This window comes from Hemiscyllium ocellatum, chromosome 22 (assembly GCF_020745735.1).
Source record: "Hemiscyllium ocellatum isolate sHemOce1 chromosome 22, sHemOce1.pat.X.cur, whole genome shotgun sequence".
Classification (NCBI taxonomy): Eukaryota; Metazoa; Chordata; class Chondrichthyes; order Orectolobiformes; family Hemiscylliidae; genus Hemiscyllium; species Hemiscyllium ocellatum.
The window spans coordinates 50,216,232-50,233,611 of record NC_083422.1 but is presented as its reverse complement, the minus strand read 5'-3'; the positions used below and the strand labels follow the sequence as shown (position 1 = coordinate 50,233,611).

The 17,380-nt window shown below is 49.1% G+C and overlaps 2 protein-coding genes across 3 annotated transcripts in view; both read left to right on the top strand.

Moving 5' to 3' along the window:
* Nucleotides 1-212: 212 nt before the first annotated feature.
* On the top strand, nucleotides 213-9,443 carry pgam1b (phosphoglycerate mutase 1b). The gene is made up of 3 exons (XM_060842208.1): nucleotides 213-751; nucleotides 3,284-3,464; nucleotides 8,094-9,443. The coding sequence occupies exons 1-3, from the start codon at nucleotides 338-340 to the stop codon at nucleotides 8,261-8,263; spliced, it is 765 nt and encodes a 254-aa protein (XP_060698191.1). The 5' UTR covers nucleotides 213-337; the 3' UTR covers nucleotides 8,264-9,443.
* Nucleotides 9,444-12,106: 2,663 nt separating this feature from the next.
* hps1 (HPS1 biogenesis of lysosomal organelles complex 3 subunit 1) overlaps nucleotides 12,107-17,380 on the top strand; it is a 43,199-nt gene continuing 37,925 nt past the window's right edge. For both annotated transcript variants that reach the window (XM_060842207.1, XM_060842206.1), the window contains exon 1: nucleotides 12,107-13,070. In XM_060842207.1, the coding sequence (XP_060698190.1) occupies nucleotides 12,954-13,070 (117 nt within the window). In that variant the 5' untranslated portion in view covers nucleotides 12,107-12,953. The remainder of the gene's footprint in view (nucleotides 13,071-17,380) is intronic.

Sequence of the window (17,380 nt, the reverse complement as noted above, 5' to 3'; positions counted from 1 at the left end):
TGGATGCTGCCTGACCTGCTGTGCTTTTCCAGCAACACATTTTCAGCGCTGAAAGTTAACAATCACAAGCTAGGTCTTCCAAATAAACCTGTTGGACTATAACGTGGGTTTTTTTTTGTGTGTGATTTTTTTTCCAGCTGCATGTTTGACTCACAGGAAGTTGCGACTTATATCTGTGAATCTAGCTTTGAACCAGGAAATAGGGCTTGGTCCATCCGTGCGTTGTGCTGCTGAAGGTCGCTGCGTCCTCTGTACGTGCGGCTCTGCCATCTGCTGCAGGGGGCTGGATCATTGCGGGGACTGAGTGCATTAACACGGGCTCAGCTCACTTGAGATCATGGCAGCTTACAGGCTGGTGCTGGTGAGACACGGGGAGAGCACCTGGAACCAGGAGAACCGCTTCTGCGGCTGGTTCGATGCTGATCTCTCGGAGACCGGGAGGCAGGAGGCGGACAGAGGAGCCCAGGCGCTCAGGGAGGCGGGTTACCAGTTTGACCTGTGCTACACCTCGGTGCTGAAGCGGGCGGTGCGGACCCTGTGGACGCTGCTGGACGGGATTGACCAGATGTGGGTGCCGGTGGTGCGGAGCTGGCGGCTCAATGAGCGGCATTACGGGGCCCTGACCGGCCTCAACAAGGCGGAGACGGCGGCCAAGCACGGAGAGCAGCAGGTCAAGATCTGGAGGAGGTCCTTCGATGTCCCCCCTCCCCCCATGGGGCCGGACCATGACTTCTACTCCATCATCAGCAAGGTCTCCGCACATTACCCCCCACCCTTCTCTCCCCCTCACCCTACCCCCCCCCCAGACCCCGTCTCCCCCCACACACCGTCTCCCCCTCACCCCCCTGTCTCCCCCCTCACCCCCGTCTCCCCCACCCTGATCCCCCTCTCCCCGTCTCCCCCAGATCCCGTCTCCCCCTCACCCTGTCTCCCCCCCATCTCTCTCCCCATCTCTCCCCCCTCCCCATCTCTCCCCCCCTCCCCATCTCTCCCCCCCCTCCCCCCCCCCCATCTCTCCCCATCCCTCCCCATCTCTCCCCATCCCTCCCCATCTCTCCCCATCCCTCCCCATCTCTCCCCATCTCTCCCCATCTCTCCCCATCTCTCCCCACACCCCATCTCCCCCCTCACCCCCCCGTCTCCCCCCTCACCCCGTCTCCCCCCACACCCCGTCTCCCCCCACACCCCGTCTCCCCCACCCTGATCCCCGTCTCCCCCACCCTGATCCCCGTCTCCCCCACCCTGATCCCCGTCTCCCCCAGATCCCGTCTCCCCCAGATCCCGTCTCCCCCAGATCCCGTCTCCCCCAGATCCTGTCTCCCCCCTCACCCCGTCTCCCCCTCACCCCATCTGTCCCCCCCACCCCATCTGTCCCCCCATCTCTCCCCCCCATCTCTCCTCCCACCCTCCCCATCTCTCCTCCCACCCTCCCCATCTCTCCTCCCCCCTCCCCATCTCTCCTTCCCCCCTCCCCATCTCTCCTTCCCCCCTCCCCATCTCTCCTCCCCCCTCCCCATCTCTCCTCCCCCCTCCCCATCTCTCCTCCCCCCCCTCCCCATCTCTCCTCCCCCCCTCCCCATCTCTCCTCCCCCCCCTCCCCATCTCTCCTCCCCCCTCCCCATCTCTCTCCCCCATCTCTCTCCTCCCCATCTCTCCTCCCCCCCTCCCCATCTCTCTCCCCCCATCTCTCTCCCCCCCCTCCCCATCTCTCCTCCCCCCCTCCCCATCTCTCTCCCCCATCTCTCTCCCCCCCATCTCTCCTCCCCCCTCCCCATCTCTCCTCCCCCCCCTCTTCCCCCCCCCCTCTTCCCCCCCTCCCCCTTCCCCCCCCTTCCCCCCCCTTCCCCCCCTCCCTCTTCCCCCCTCCCTCTTCTCCCCCCCCCCTCTTCCCCCCCCCCTCTTCCCCCCCTCCCTCTTCCCCCCCCTCCCTCTTCCCCCCCCTCCCTCTTCCCCCCCTCCCTCTTCCCCCCCCTCCCTCTTCCCCCCCTCCCTCTTCCCCCCCTCCCTCTTCCCCCCTCCCTCTTCCCCCCTCCCTCTTCCCCCCTCCCTCTTCCCCCCCTCCCTCTTCCCCCCCTCCCTCTTCCCCCCCCTCCCTCTTCCCCCCCCTCCCTCTTCCCCCCCTCCCTCTTCCCCCCCTCTCTCCTTCCCCCATCTCTCTTCCCCCCCATCTCTCCTCCCCCCCTCCCCATCTCTCCTCCCCCCCTCCCCATCTCTCCTCCCCCCCTCCCCATCTCTCCTCCCCCCCTCCCCATCTCTCTTCCCCCCCTCCCCATCTCTCTTCCCCCCCCTCCCCATCTCTCTTCCCCCCCCTCCCCATCTCTCTTCCCCCCCCTCCCTCTTCCCCCCTCCCTCCTTCCCCCCCTCTCTCCTTCCCCCCCATCTCTCTTCCCCCCCCAATCTCTCTTCCCCCCCCGTCTCTCCCTCCCTCCCCCCCGTCTCTCTCCATCCCCCCCCAAGTCTCTCTCTCCCCCCGTCTTTCTCCCTCCTCATCCCCCCACATCTCTCTCCCTCCCCCTTGTCTCCCTCCTCCTCCTCCCCCTCCGTCTCCCTCCTCCTCCCCCTCCCCCTCCGACTCCCTCCTCCTCCCCCTCCGTCTCCCTCCTCCTCCCCCTCCCCCTCCGACTCCCTCCTCCTCCCCCTCCGTCTCCCTCCTCCTCTCCCCCCTCCTCCCCCCCGTCTCCCCCCTCCTCCCCCCCGTCTCCCCCCTCCTCCTCCCCCTCCGACTCCCTCCTCCATGTCTCTCCCCCCCCCCCGTCTCCCCCCCCCGTCTCCCCCCCCCGTCTCTCCCCCCCCGTCTCCTCCCCCCCCGTCTCCTCCCCCCGTCTCCTCCCCCCGTCTCCCCCTCTCTCCCCGTCTCCCCCTCCTCCCCCTCCGACTCCCCCCTCCTCCCCCTCCGACTCCCTCCTCCTTCCCCCCCGTCTCCCCCCTCCTCCCCCCGTCTCCCCCCTCCTCCCCCTCCGACTCCCCCTTCCTCCCCCTCCGACTCCCCCCTCCTCCCCTCCGACTCCCTCCTCCTTCCCCCCCGTCTCCCTCCTCCTCCCCCTCCCGTCTCCCTACCCCCCCGCCGTCTCCCTCCTCATTTTGCCCCTCGCCATCTCCTCCCACCTCTCCATCTCTCCCATGACACCACCTCTACTCTCTTCCCCCTACACCACGACCCCCACCCTACCCCCTTTATCACCCCCACCTTGTCCTTTCTGTCACTCCCCTGCCCCCACTTTACAAATAGCTCACTCATACTTTTGTACAGTTCAGAATAACTGAAGGTAATTTGTTTTGCCAGGACCGTCGCTATGCTGATCTGTCTGAGAATGATCTTCCCTCTTGTGAGAGTTTGAAGGATACAATTGCCCGTGCCCTGCCCTTCTGGGATGAGGAGATTGTGCCACAGATTAAAGCTGGGAAACGGGTCCTGATTGCAGCTCATGGTAACAGCCTGAGGGGGATTGTCAAACATCTGGAAGGTAAACCTAATTCTGGTGTTGTAATTCTAATTTCCTGCATTTTTCAATGAACAGACCTGGGCACAGTCACAGCTGTGCCCCTCCATTCCTGTTTGAACCTGCACTGAGATTCCAACTCTGTGCTGTTCACATTTCCTGAAATCATCTGTTTCCATCTGCAAGGCGGGTAATGGCGTAATGGTATTATTCACTGGACTGTTAATCCAGAAATAAAGGGAGAAAGTCAGGTCTGCAGATGCTGAAGGGCTTATGTCGGAAACATCGACTCACTGCTTCTCAATGCTGCCTTACCCGCTGTGCTTTTCCAGCGCTGCATATTTTTGACTAGAAGCCCAGGTAATCATCTGGGTACGAATCCTGCCCCAGCAGATGGTGGAATTTGAATTCAACTTTTTAAAAAATCTGGAATTAAGAGTCTAATGGTGACCATGAAGCCATTGTTAAATCGGGCTCACTGATGCCCTTTAGGGAAGGAAATCGCTATCCTTACCTGGTCTGACCTACATGTGACTCCAGTCCCACAGCAATGTGGTTGACTCGAAACGATTAGGGATGGAGACACCCACATCCCCTGAATGAATAAAACAACTCGCATTGTTTGCCTCTGCTCCTTTCCCAGCTCATTTGCTGCTTGAACCCTTTATCTAAGTCTTTATCACAAGCTTGTTGTATCTGTACTTGCTCTCTGCATGAGCATTATGGCTAGGTGCTGTTGTTTTGCTTTTGCACCACTACTCAGCACATTTCCAGTGGTCTCTTAAATGCTTCAATTGAACCAGCTGCCACCACACTCTCAGGCAGTGTACGCCTGACATGAACCACTTGCTGTGTGAACAAGACTTTTTTCCCTATCGCATTTGTTATATTTGCACATCTCTAGGTTTGCCTATTCTGTTGGTTGTCCTCCTGTCTTCCACCCTCTGAAATTTAGTTGTCCAATCACTGGAGGGTTTGAGCTACAGGGAGAGGCTGAACAGGCTGAGGCTGTTTTCCCTGGAACGTCGGAGGCTGAGGGGTGACCTTATAGAAGTTTACAAAATCATGAGAGACATGGATAGGGTGAATAGTCAAAGTATTTTCCCCGGGATGGGGGGTGCTCCAAGACTCGAGGGCATAGGTCTAGTGTGAGAGGGGAAAGATTTAAAAGGGACCTAAGGGGTACCTTTTTGACACCAAGGATGGTGCACGTATGGAATGAGCTGCCAGAGGAAGTGGTGGAGGCTGGTACAATTACAACATTTAAAAGGCATCTGGATGGGTATATGAATACGAAGGGTATAGAGGGATACGGGCTGAATGCTGACAAATGGGACTAGATTAGATTAGATTAGGATATCTGGTTAGCATGGATGAGTTGGATCGAAGGGTCCATTTCCATGTTGTACATCTCTATGACTCTTCAGGGGAGGTGATGGTCTAGCAGTTTTATCATTGGACTGTTTATCCAGAGAACCAGGTCATGTTCTGGGGAGACTTGGGTTTGAATCCTGCCATGGCAGATGGTGGAATTGAATTCAATAAATATCTGGAATTAAGAATCTAATGATGACCATGAATCCATTGATGATTGTCAGGAAAAACCCATCTGGTTCATTTATGTCCTTTAGGGAAGGAAACTGCCATCTTTAGCTGGTCTGGCAGACATGTGACTCCAGAGCCACAGCAATGTGATTGATTAATTGATTCTGAACAGTTAGGGAGTGGGCAGTAATACTTGCCTGGCCAGTGATGCCCTCATCCTGTGAATGAATATGAAAAAAACTGACTCCCTATCTCCCTACATTCCTCCCAGATCTCTGTGCTCCTCTCATTGTGACCTCTTGGGCAATCCTGATATTAATCCTGCAACCATTATCCTGGTGAGTCTTGCTCCAAGCTTTGGAATGCCCTCCCAAAACATTTCCCTTCCTTTATTAAGACATTAGTCTACATCTAAAAGTCTAGCTTTTGGTCTCCTGTTGTTCAGTCTTCATGTTGTTGTTTGACAATGGTCCTGTATGGGACTTTAGGGTGTTCTACAAGCAGTAAATCATTGCAAGACTGGAAATTACAACAAAGGCCTGAGACACCATGGCCATAACTTGAAAATTCAGAGGTAAGATGCGCTGGTTTTATTAGTCATTCTGGCCTAAATCAGTATAAAAGCTTTGAGGAATGTAAATGTAAATTAGTTCCAGACAAATTGAGTTTCCCTGGTCGGTGGTGATAATTTAAAAAGTATCATGCTCTAAGCCAGTCCCAGCCCCTGGTTGAAATTCATTATCATGGTGAGTTTGCAAATCTTCAAACAGGCCCTAAAGGTTAATCCAAGTTGGACTGTTGGGGCTTCTCAGGTATTTGCAGTGTTTGATTTTATTTTACTGTCTGATTCACTGCCACTTCTCTGCCAGGAGTGCCCACCATGAAGAAATTCAGCACTTGTCTCTGATGGGCTTTCCATTTGAATCTTTCAGCCTGTCTGCCTTCAGTGCTTTCTGCTTCCCTCCTAGTGTTTTCCAAATGATGCAAGACCTGCACTTTATTTTTATCTAAGAATAAATCTTTCTGTGCACAGTAGGAATGTAATAGGCAATGACTTAACAACTTTATAATTTCATCTTTTTTTTAACTTGCTGGAAATCTGACCTTTATATTGTAACATCATGAAGTAATGATGTTTTGTTGGTACAGTTGTGATCTCTAATTTGGTCAGTTCACTAATTGAGACTGAGACTTTGCAGGTGGACTAGAAGTTGAGGAGGTCTTGACTTTAACTTATAAGTGATAACTTCAATTTAAAACTTGAATTTCAAAATATTTTTACACTTAATTCACCTTGTTGAATTTCCAGTTGCAAATATTGCTAAAAACTAGGTTTAATGTTATATCAGTTTAACCAGGTTTTGGTGTGTGTGTGCGCAGGAAATGTTATGGTTACCATTAGCAGGTCAGACTACATGTTTGAAGAGAGCTCTTTCATCAGGACAGATGCATGCATGAGTTGCTGGTTGTTGTCAGCATTTTTTAAATTCTATTTTAGATTTTGAGCATCTGCAATATTTTTCCTTTTTGGCATCCACTTGCCAGTAATTTTGTAGTTTAGCATGGACCTGAGAGAAACAATCCACATTCATCTGTTATTTCATACAGATTGAGTAATGTAGGCAGATATCATCAATTTTTAAAAAAAATAATAGGCATTTTCCCAGGGAAGCGAGATTGACACAAAAACAGAAATTGCTGGAGAAGCTCAACAGGTCTGGCAGCATCTGTGCAGAGAAAGCAGAGTCACCATTTCGAGTTCAGTGACCATTCTTCAGAATTGATGGTAGTTGGGAAAAGCGGTATTTATGCTGAAAATGGGGTTTGTAAATAGTGCTGGTGGGAGGGGAGGTTGGGGAAGGAGTGAGGGACAATAGACAATAGGTGCAAGATTAGATTAGATTTCCTACAGTGTGGAAACAGGCCCTTCGGCCCAACCAGTCTATACCGACCCTCCGAAGAGTAGCCCACTTCCCTCTGACTAATGCACCTAACACTATGGGTAATTTAGCATGGCTAATCCACCTGACCTGCACATCTTTGGACTGTGGGAGGAAACTGGAGCACCCGGAGGAAACCCACGCAGACATGGGGAGAATATGCAAACTTCCCACAGACAGTCACCCAAGGCAGGAATTGAACCCAAGTCCCTGGTTCTGAGAGGCTGCAGTGCTAACCACTGAGCCACCATGCCGTCCAGGAGTAGGTCATTCAGTCCCTCAAGCCAGAGGATAGGTATAGATGGAGCCCAAGAAGAGAGAACGACAGTTAGTGAGACAAAGGGATGGATATTAGGGAGAAAGAAAAGTTGATAATGGGGACTATAGGTGCAAATGGGTTGGCTGTCCCAAAAGCAGCCCATGTCATGACAGGGCCTGGAGTTTGGCGGTGGATAAAAGAGATTGCAGGTGGTGTTCAGGCTCAATATTGAGTCCTGAAGGCTACAGAGTCCCCAAATGGAAAATGAGATGTTGTTTTTCGAGCTTGCGCTGAGAGTTGTTGGAGTACTGCAGCAAGCCCAAGACATAAGTGAGAGCAGTGAATGAATTACAGAGGGGAGAAAATAATGCTTCCTCTTTATAAACGTTTGGTTAGACATCCAGAGGAATTGCAAACTGCTCTAGACACCATATCGTCTTGGTGCTCTAGACACAAATTCGTCTTGGCCTTAAGAGAACACCCTAGATTGACCAGAACTATCCTGGGACTGAAAGGTTAATTAATAAGACAGGTTTCCTGTTACTAGACCTGTGTTCTTTCAAGTTTAGGAGATTAAGTACTGATCAAATTGAGATGGGTTTCAGATGTTTAAAGTTTAGGGTAAACAAGGAGAAACTGTTTATTTGAGCCGGGCCATTCTGGGATAATGTCAGGAAACTCTAATCATGAAAAATAGAGTAGAAATCTGAAACTCTTCCTCAAAATATTGTTGAGGCTGGAGATCAAATGAAAACTTTGATAGATTTGTGTTGGATTAATATTGAATTACAGAACCATGGTGGGCCAATGGGAGTTGAAGAATTTCTTATTTGAATGGCAGAATTGAATCGAGAGACCCCCTTCAGTTTCTACATGTCTAATGACCTGATTCTGTTCTTTGATTGGCAGGCATGTCTGAGGAAGCTATCATGGAACTGAACCTCCCAACGGGAATCCCCATCATGTATGAGCTCGACGTGAACCTGAAGCCAGTGAAACCCATGCAGTTCCTGGGAGATGAGGAGACAGTGAAGGCAGCAATGGCTGCTGTGGCTGCTCAGGGCAAAGTCAAGAAATGAACAGTGGCACTGAGGAAGGATGCAAACAAGTAGAAAAGCAGAAGAATTCCATGATATAATATCTTAAGGGAAAAAATGTATATGTATGCATTAGGTGAAACCGTGACAACACATACTCAGTTATCATCGGAGAGGATTTGTACTTCCTATCATGCTTATTGAACACACCTGCTTTGCACCTCCCCTTAACCAATTTTTCACTCTTTCCCACACCCCCTTTTCCTTATCCTCTCTTGCCTGTAGTGACTTGTGTTGTCGGTTTTGGCTTCTAAGAGCTATTGTGCATTACGCAGTCTTCATTGTGAGTGTGAACTGTAGAGTATTATGTTGCTCCTCCGTGGAAAAAATGCATTTCGGTTCATATCCGGGATTGCAGCTGATTTAATTGACAGAGTCCTCTTTCGTACATTGGTCAGATTACAGACCCATCATAGTTCTTAATTAACTCTCAGCTCAATCTCAAAAGTGATAGCATTGTGCCCTCCTCAGTCCAGTCCCCAATGTCCTTATCAGTGAAATACTTTCAGTGCCACTGAACAGACAATGGAATTAGCAATGGCGCGGCGTTAAAGAATTCTATTCGTCAAACTGTCCCTGACTAGTATGATCGAGTGGAGCAAGTTCACCACATTAACACTGTGGGAATACCAACGAGTGAGTAAATGAATATCCTGGAAGAAGTCGGGGAAGTCACATACTTAAGGTATAGTTGTCAGCTTTTAAATAATGGATCATGAATGGAACAGATTTAGGTAAAGAATGAATGAATGAGGTCACAGACATTTTACTCAAAAGAGCACTGGTGCCTCACATGATGGGCTGAGTGGCCATCTCTATAATCACAACCAAAGACCAATTGCAAGCACCTCAATAAATCAATCCTTGACCAAAACATGCAGCTGTTCAATTCAGCCTGTATCCTGAGTATTTTTGATTTGACAAAGAGTTAAGAATGGTGTTAGTTTGTGTTTCCAATACCTGAGAAGTGCTGTCCTCTGTCACTGTTACATTCTCCAGTCTTTTCACCACCCACCTCTTTGTGTCTCTGCTTTGCTGCTTGAGGGTGGTGCTGATTATTACAGTAAGGAGCTGACAGGATCCCATATGTGACCATGAAGGCCATTGTATGCCCATTTGTGCATTGCAAACCTTCCTGTGAATAAATGTAGCTTTGAGGACACTTGGTGTGTTCTGTTCATTTTATCAGATGATGTTTACTTTCTACTGTTTTGAAAATTTCCCCTGCCCTATCTTGTCCTTTCCCCATCCTTTTCCAGCCACAGAAGGTGACTGTGATCTGGAACGTGCTCTCTGAAAGGAAGCAGATCCAATAGGAAATTGCAAAGGCAATTGTGTAAATTCTTACAAAGGAAACGTTTGCAAGACTGGGGCAAAAGATGCAAAAGTGGGGCAATTGAAGAGCTGTTTTATTGAGGTGGAACAGCTATACAATGGGCTCAAATGGGTTCCCTGTACCATGAAAATTCACGATTGTGCTTATTTGCAGAAAGTAAATGCATGTGTTGGGTTGTAACTTTGTGAAGTGGCCATTCCCTAGTGTTTCACTTTAATGACTGTAGAGTGCTTTGGGATGCTACCAAGATTGGAAAAGGCACTACATAAAATAATGGCCGCACTTTTGTAAATTATTTGCCTAGACAAAACCTTTAGAGACCGCAATTTCCCTTCCCATGTGTTTAAAGATGCACTCCAACGCATCTCGTCCAGGTCAGGTGAATTGGCTATGCTAAATTGCCCATAGTGTTAGGTAAGGGGTAAATATAAGGGTATGGGTATGGGTGGGTTGCGCTTCGGCGGGTCGGTGTGGACTTGTTGGGCCGAAGGGCCTGTTTCCACACTGTAAGTAATCTAATCCCTCCCCTCTGCCCTCAGACCCCACCCCTCCAACCGTAACAAGGACAGAACGCCCCTGGTGCCCACCTTCCACCCTACACCAAGGATATATTTCCCTCCCCATCCCTTTCCGCCTTCCGCAAAGACCGTTCCCTCCGTGACTACCTGGTCAGGTCCACACCCCCCTACAACCCACCCTCCCATCCTGGCACTTTCCCCTGCCACCGCAGGAACTGTAAAACCTGCCCACACCACCTCCTCACTCAACTCTATCCAAGGACCTAAAGGAGCCTTCCACATCTATCAAAGTTTTACCTGCACATCCACTAATATCATTTATTGTATCTGTTGCTCCCGATGCGGTCTCCTCTACATTGGGGAGACTGGGCACCTCCTAGCAGAGCGCTTTAGGGAACATCTCTGGGACACCCGCACCAATCAACCACACCGCCCCGTGGCCCAACATTTCAACTCCCCCTCTCACTCTGCTGAGGACATGGAAGTCCTGGGCCTCCTTCACCGCTGCTCCCTCACCACCAGACGCCTGGAGGAAGAACGCCTCATCTTCTGCCTCGGAACACTTCAACCCCAGGGCATCAATGTGGATTTCAACAGTTTCCTCATTTCTCCTTCCCCCACCTCACCCTAGTTCCAAACTTCCAGCTCAGCACTGTCCCCATGACTTGTCCGGACTTGTCCTACCTGCCTAGCTCCTTTTCCACCTATCCATTCCACCCTCTCCTCCCTGACCTATCACCTTCGTCCCCTCCCCCACTCACCCATTGTACTCTTATTTTTTTTCCCTGGTTATATTATTTTATTAAACAAATTACAAAACAGTTTACAATAAACATTTACAGCTGTAAAAGAGACAGCAATTTTTTTTTAGATTAGATTTACAGTGTGGAAACAGGCCCTTCGGCCCAACAAGTCCACACCGACCCGCCGAAGCGAAACCCACCCATTCCCCTACATTTACCCCTTACCTAACGCTATGGGCAATTTAGCATAGCCAATTCACCTGACCCGCACATCTTTGGACTGTGGGAGGAAACCGGAGCACCCGGAGGAAACCCACGCTGACATGGGGAGAACGTGCAAACTCCACACAGTCGGTCGCCTGAGTCAGGAATTGAACCCGGGTCTCAGGCGCTGTGAGGCAGCAGTGCTAACCACTGTGCCACCATGCCGCCCACATTTTACAAGGGAGAGGAGCAGCAAAGCTAGACCCCAAACCCTATCGTTTGACCATTTTACAGGGAGATGAGGACAACCCTCAAATCCCAGTTCCACATTTAACAAGACAGTGACAATGACATTTGTACATTAAACAATACGGTACCCATTGTACTCTATGCTACTCTCTCCCCACCCCCACCCTCCTCTAGCTTATCTCTCCACGCTTCAGGCTCACTGCCTTTATTCCTGATGAAGGGCTTTTGCCTGAAACGTTGATTTTGCTGCACTTTGGATGCTGCCTGAACTGCTGTGCTCTTCCAGCACCATTAATCCAGAAACTTTTAAGCAACAATTTTGTCAAGCCTGACCCAGATACTAAATGTTTTCATGTCCTTTCTGAATCTAATTTTTTTTTGCCACCCAACAATATGAATATACTCCAGATCTGATGTCTAGGTTTGCTCTGTTGGGCTGAATGGCCTTTCCTGCTCCCCCACACTGAGGGCTCATTCAGACTAACTGCACGTTCTGGAGAAGCACTAACCGCAGTGAGCATGCGCTCAGCTGCTCACCAATCATTGGTGAACCCGGAGAGGTCTGGAGACCTGATTGGACCAGCCCGTCAACTCTTTCTGAGCTGATTGGCCGCGGTGGGACGGCTGGGCATCGCTAATTGGATGAGCCGGGGAGGTCAGGCGTAGCTGACTGGCTGAGGCGGGGCGACCTGGCGCCGCGGATTGGCTGAGACGGGTAGGTCAGGCGTTGCTGATTGGAGGAGGCGGGAGCTTCTGGCGTCACTGATTGGAGGAAGTGAGGGATCCGGTGGCCGCGGGCCGAGCGGCTCGAGCGGAGTTCGTTTTTATCATCAGGTTCCGGAATCCAGCGGGTCACCAGAGTCCAAACCCCAGCGGGTCACTGTGATCCAGAATCCACTAGGTCACTTGGGGGCCCTGAATCCACTGGATCACTGCAGTCTTAAATCCAGTGTTAAACTGTGATCCACAATTCAGTTGGTCACCATGGCCTGGAGGTGATCGGAATCCTGAAGATCAGTGGGTCATCACAGTCCTAAATCCTGAGGGTCATCGGTATCTTAAATCCAATGGGTTGTCAGGTTCCTCAGTCCCAGTAGGTGATCTGGGACCTGAATCCCAGTGGGTTATCTGGGACCTGAATCCCAGTGGGTTATCTGGGACCTGAGTTCCAGTGGGTTATCTGGGACCTGAGTTCCATTGGGTTATCTGGGTCCTGAGTTTTATTGGGTCACCTGCGTCCTGAATTCCATTGGGTCATTCGGGTCCTGAGTTCCAGTGGGTCGTTCGGGTCCTGAATCCCAGTAAGTTATCTGGGACCTGAGTTCCAGTGGGTTATCTGAGTCCTGAGTTCCATTGGGTCATCTGCGTCATGAGTTCCATTGGGTCATTTGGATCCTGAGTCCCAGTGGGTCATCTGGGTCCTGCCTCCCATTGGGTCATCTGCATCCTGAGTTCCATTGGGTCATCTGGGTCCTGAGTCCCAGTGGGTCATCTGGGTCCTGCCTCCCATTGGGTCATCCAGTTGGTGGTAGTCAGACTGGTCTGCTGCAATGGTGAATGGCAGGGTTTGGGATTGACTTGTTCTTTTTGGATTGTACTGAGAGACACGAGGAGCTGGGACGATGAAGTGCCTCCTAATTGCCAGTGAGAGTGCCCAGGTCCTCTTTTACTGGACGGACCTGGAATTTGAAGTGAGCCTGAGGCAGCGATTCGAGAATTTGTTGGAGCAACACAGAGAGGTAAAATTAAGACTGTAGGGTATGCAGTCTATTGACTCTTCTGGTGGAGTGTAGCTATACTGCACTGGATGCTGGGAGCTATTTTTCAAAGCAATGCATGTTGACGGTATGACTCATTAAATTGGGGCCCCATCTGTCCTTGAGCAAGATCCCAGTAAGCATCAATATAATGCTGATGAGATAATCTGTTTCTATGATGTTTATTAAAAGTTAAAAATTGCCCAGGACACTGGGCAGAACTTTGAAATTTTCCTCTGGGATCTTTTGCATCCACATGCACAGGCTATGTGCAATGTTTCCTCCTTTAAATCAATGATTACACTTCATTACTTGTAAAATATTTTGCAATGTCTGGTGGTATTTTTTATTTATTCTTACATAGGAAGTGGGCATTGCTGACAAGGCCAATTATTTGTTGCCCACCTTGAACAGTGCCCTTGATCAGCCACTTCAGATAACAGTTAAGGTTTAACCACAATAGTGTGAGTCTGGAGTGACATGTAGACCTGACCTGGTAAGATTTCCTTTCCTAAAGAAGTTATAGTATATAGAATCTGCTGTAGACAGTCCGTATCTCAGAGCTATACAGGAGGGTGGGAATCACCACAGCTCTGTAAACCATGAGCTTGGTGTCAGATCTGATGTTGTTGCTCTCAAACACCCTTTTCCTCAGGCAGTGGAAGGCTGCGCTCGCACACTAGAGGTGGTGCTGGATCTTTTCTTCAATAACTGCTTTGGCTGACAGGACACTCCTGAGGTGTTAGAGGTGGTCGACATTCTCTAAGGCCTCCCCGTGGACCTTGAAGTTCAGGGGTTTGCTTCACAATGTTGGGCCAGGTTGGTGGAAGAGCTTCATCTTGCAGAGACCCATCCTCTCAAATACCTCCATAAAGGTGCTGATGACAGTCTGGAGCACATCCTTTGAGATTGGACATTAGCAAGCATCAACTAGGAGAAAGTGAGGACTGCAGATGCTGGAGACCAGAGTTGAAAAATGTGGAGCTGGAAAAACACAGCAGGCCAGGCAGCATCCGAAGAGCAGGAGAATCGACGTTTCGGGCATAAGCCCTTTTTTAGCAAGCATCATCCAGCTATTGCAGCTCGATGACACTGGTTGGGGTGACTTTCGTTTTGGCTTGAAGGATTGAACCCTGCTGGTTCTGTACGTTAGCTGCACTCCAGCAGGGAACTTGTCGGTGAGGGGAAGCATTGCACTAGGGTAGATCAAGAACATAGTTGGGGTAATGATGCAGCCCTGCTAGACACCAGTTCGAATGGGAAATGGGTCAGTGGTGGAACGACTTCCATGTCATCATGGAGCAAGCGGAGGATGGTGACAAACTTCGTGATGCAACCAAAGCGGAGAAGGATGCTCTGTAATGTTTCCCCACTGACTGTGTCAAAGACCTTTGTCAGTTTGAAGAAGGCCAGAATGCAGTGATCCCATTAATCCATTGGGAAGAAGGAAGCACCATCACTAATGTCCTTGATCAGGATAACATCCCTAGCATCGAGGCACTGACCCCACCTTGAATGGCTGCTAAGGGCTGGGTACGTTGTGCATGTGACCAGTGTGAGACTCCCCAAGCAAGTGATTCTAATCCCAGCCTTGAAACAGTAGGAGAGCCCCAGGTAGACAGAGGAAGTGCTTTAGGGATACCCCTCAAGGCCTCACTGGCAAAGTGTGGCATTCCCACAGACACCTGGGGATCACTGGCCTAAGACCATCCAAAGTGGAGGAGAGTCCAGGAAAGTGTCAAGCACCTGATGACTTGCCCATCGGGAAGAGGTGGAAGCCAGTAAAAAACAGCACAGGAACGCGCTGCCACACCAACGTCCCACCCATCCCTTCCCACGACCACCACTGCCCCAAGTTTAACAGAGCCTGTGGTAGCCGCACCAGTCTGTACAGCCACCTGCAGACTCACCCTGAGAGTGGGACAGAGTCATCCTCATCTGCGAGGGACCGCCAATGATGATGATTGTACATAGTGCAGTAATTTACTGTTACCTGTATTTATGAAAATACAGTAACGTATGTACAGATATTTAATCTGGTGCCATTAATGAACCAGATTGGTTTTTACAGAAACCAATGTTACTTACATGGCCACCATTATTGAGAGTCGTTTTCAATTCCAGATCTTTTGTTAATTGAATTTAAATTCCACCAGTTGCTATGATGGGGATTTGAAGCCGTGTCTATAGGCTTCAAATCCTAGGCCTCTAGATTTCTAGTCCAGTGACATTATCACCATATCATCATAAAAGGTGTTACATCAATGAAAGATGTTTCTTCATCTGGTTGGATTGTTTGTGTTGGGGAGCAAACTAAATACATTGTGGTTAAATCACAATGTGTCAGAATCAAATAAGTCAAAGATCTGGTTGTGTCACAGCCATTCCTACCAGCTAATACTAAATCTAATAGAAAGAAGTTACAATTTCAAACTGATAACTCCAGATTAGTCAAACACTTGCTAGCTTGTGAGAACCAATCAGAGTGGAATTAGCCATGTTATGGTAAATCACTGGTGTTGAGATCTCTCTTTGAAACCATGAAGTATGGCTAAACCACAAGGAAGCTAAAGGTGCTGTTGATTGGGGAGAAGATGAAGTTGTTACATCACAATTTGCAGAGTGCACCACAAAGTGGACATTGCTCAGGAACGAGAGATCCCATCATCGAGTTTGGCAACCATTTTGAAACCCAAAGTGAATATTTTGGAACAGTTGACAAGCAGGTGATCTCTCCAGCATGAAAGAGAGTGTAAACTGCTGCCTCTCCAATGTCGAAGAGGCTTTGTTGTCATGGTTGAAGACAGCTTGAGCAGAGAATATGTCCACCACCAGTTCAATCTTGTAGGAAAGGGTGGTTTCCCCAGCAAAGGAACTGAGTCACACAGAGTATCAGGACAAGATACAGCACAGTCTTTCTTGAGTTTAAGTGGTGAGGCTGTGGCAGTTATGACAGCAATGACAGATAATTGGATGCAAAATCATCTTATTTACCTCCCAAAAGAGTATGCACCAACATGTCCCTTTTAATTTTAATACACCTTAAAGCAGATCGTTTGTAGATTTATTTTTAAAAATCACCGAGTTCAGAAATGTTGTTTTATGCCTCTGGAGCAGAAGTAGGAACTCTGCCACTGCATCACAAGAGCCCTTGCACAGTCTGCTACATATGCAATACATTCATCAACTAAAGAGGCTGATGCCCCTGAGGATTTTGATGAATGTCCATTCAGTGACTAACTTCTTGTGAAGTTGCGAAGACCACAGACCTCCAGAATTTCACCCTGCAGCATGAAGACGTGGAAGACATGCTTGACTAAATTGATGCCATGTTGGACTGCATCATAATTACCAGAGACATTGCACTAAGTAGAAAAAGATGACTGAGTATTCTCAGAGCTAACTTCCATGTTTTCAGTGCGTTTTGTTGTACAAAATATTGTAAACCCATTGTAACGTGATCAAGTTGACATTTTTAGCATATTTTCTGCCGTACTGTGTTTTTATTTGCATTTTTTTAAAACATAAAGCTTGTTAGTCGTAAAATCAGGTTACATAGGGATCTCCTCGATTATCTGAACGTTTCGCTTAGCATGAATTTCTGAGCGGGTTCTTTCAAATTGACTGTTGGTGATTTTACAGTAGCACTGTTTGGGTGACTAAAAATGGTGGTTAGCCCAATGTCCAATGGCCTCTTTCTGGGAGTTTGTGTGTAGGAACTTAGGTTGAACTAGTCCTTCTCATGTTTAACAACTGTGTCAACATCTAAGTGATGTATTAGAAGAATGGACGCTGGTGGAACTATATATACTGTGTTTAGAAATCACCACCTTGAAGCAAGAACATCCCAAAACTCTTCACAAGATCAAAATGCAGTGGGGAAACCATTCTATTATTTTAACTGGAATGTGAACATCCCAATTTATTGCCCACCCCAGTTTGAACTGCTGCTCTCTGTGTGGGGGTAGTGCCAACCACAGAATTGTAAGGATGGGAGTTCAAGGATTTTGACCCAGTGACAGTGAAGGAATGGTAATACATTTCCAAGTCATCATGTTGTATGGCTTGGAGGGAAATTTGCACTGCACCTGCTGGCTCTTATGGATAGAAGAGAACGTGAGTTTAGAAGGTATTATCTTGGAAGTTTTGGCAAGTCCAACTTTGTAAGGTAACACAAAGTTACCAAGTTAAGCACAAATTAGTACATTAGATTAATACTAATGATATGCTGGGATCAAACAAAACTTGGATCTTTTGCTAGCTAGTTTGGAGATTACTCTGTACAAAAGGTA

What these genes read in the sequence shown, in the direction of transcription:
- pgam1b (XM_060842208.1), top strand. Translation starts at nt 338, where the DNA reads ATGGCAGCTTACAGGCTGGTGCTGGTGAGACACGGGGAGAGCACCTGG. An exon ending in TCTACTCCATCATCAGCAAG is followed by an intron (nt 752 to 3,283) that starts GTCTCCGCACAT and finishes TTGTTTTGCCAG; the next exon opens with GACCGTCGCTATGCTGATCT. An exon ending in GATTGTCAAACATCTGGAAG is followed by an intron (nt 3,465 to 8,093) that starts GTAAACCTAATT and finishes TTTGATTGGCAG; the next exon opens with GCATGTCTGAGGAAGCTATC.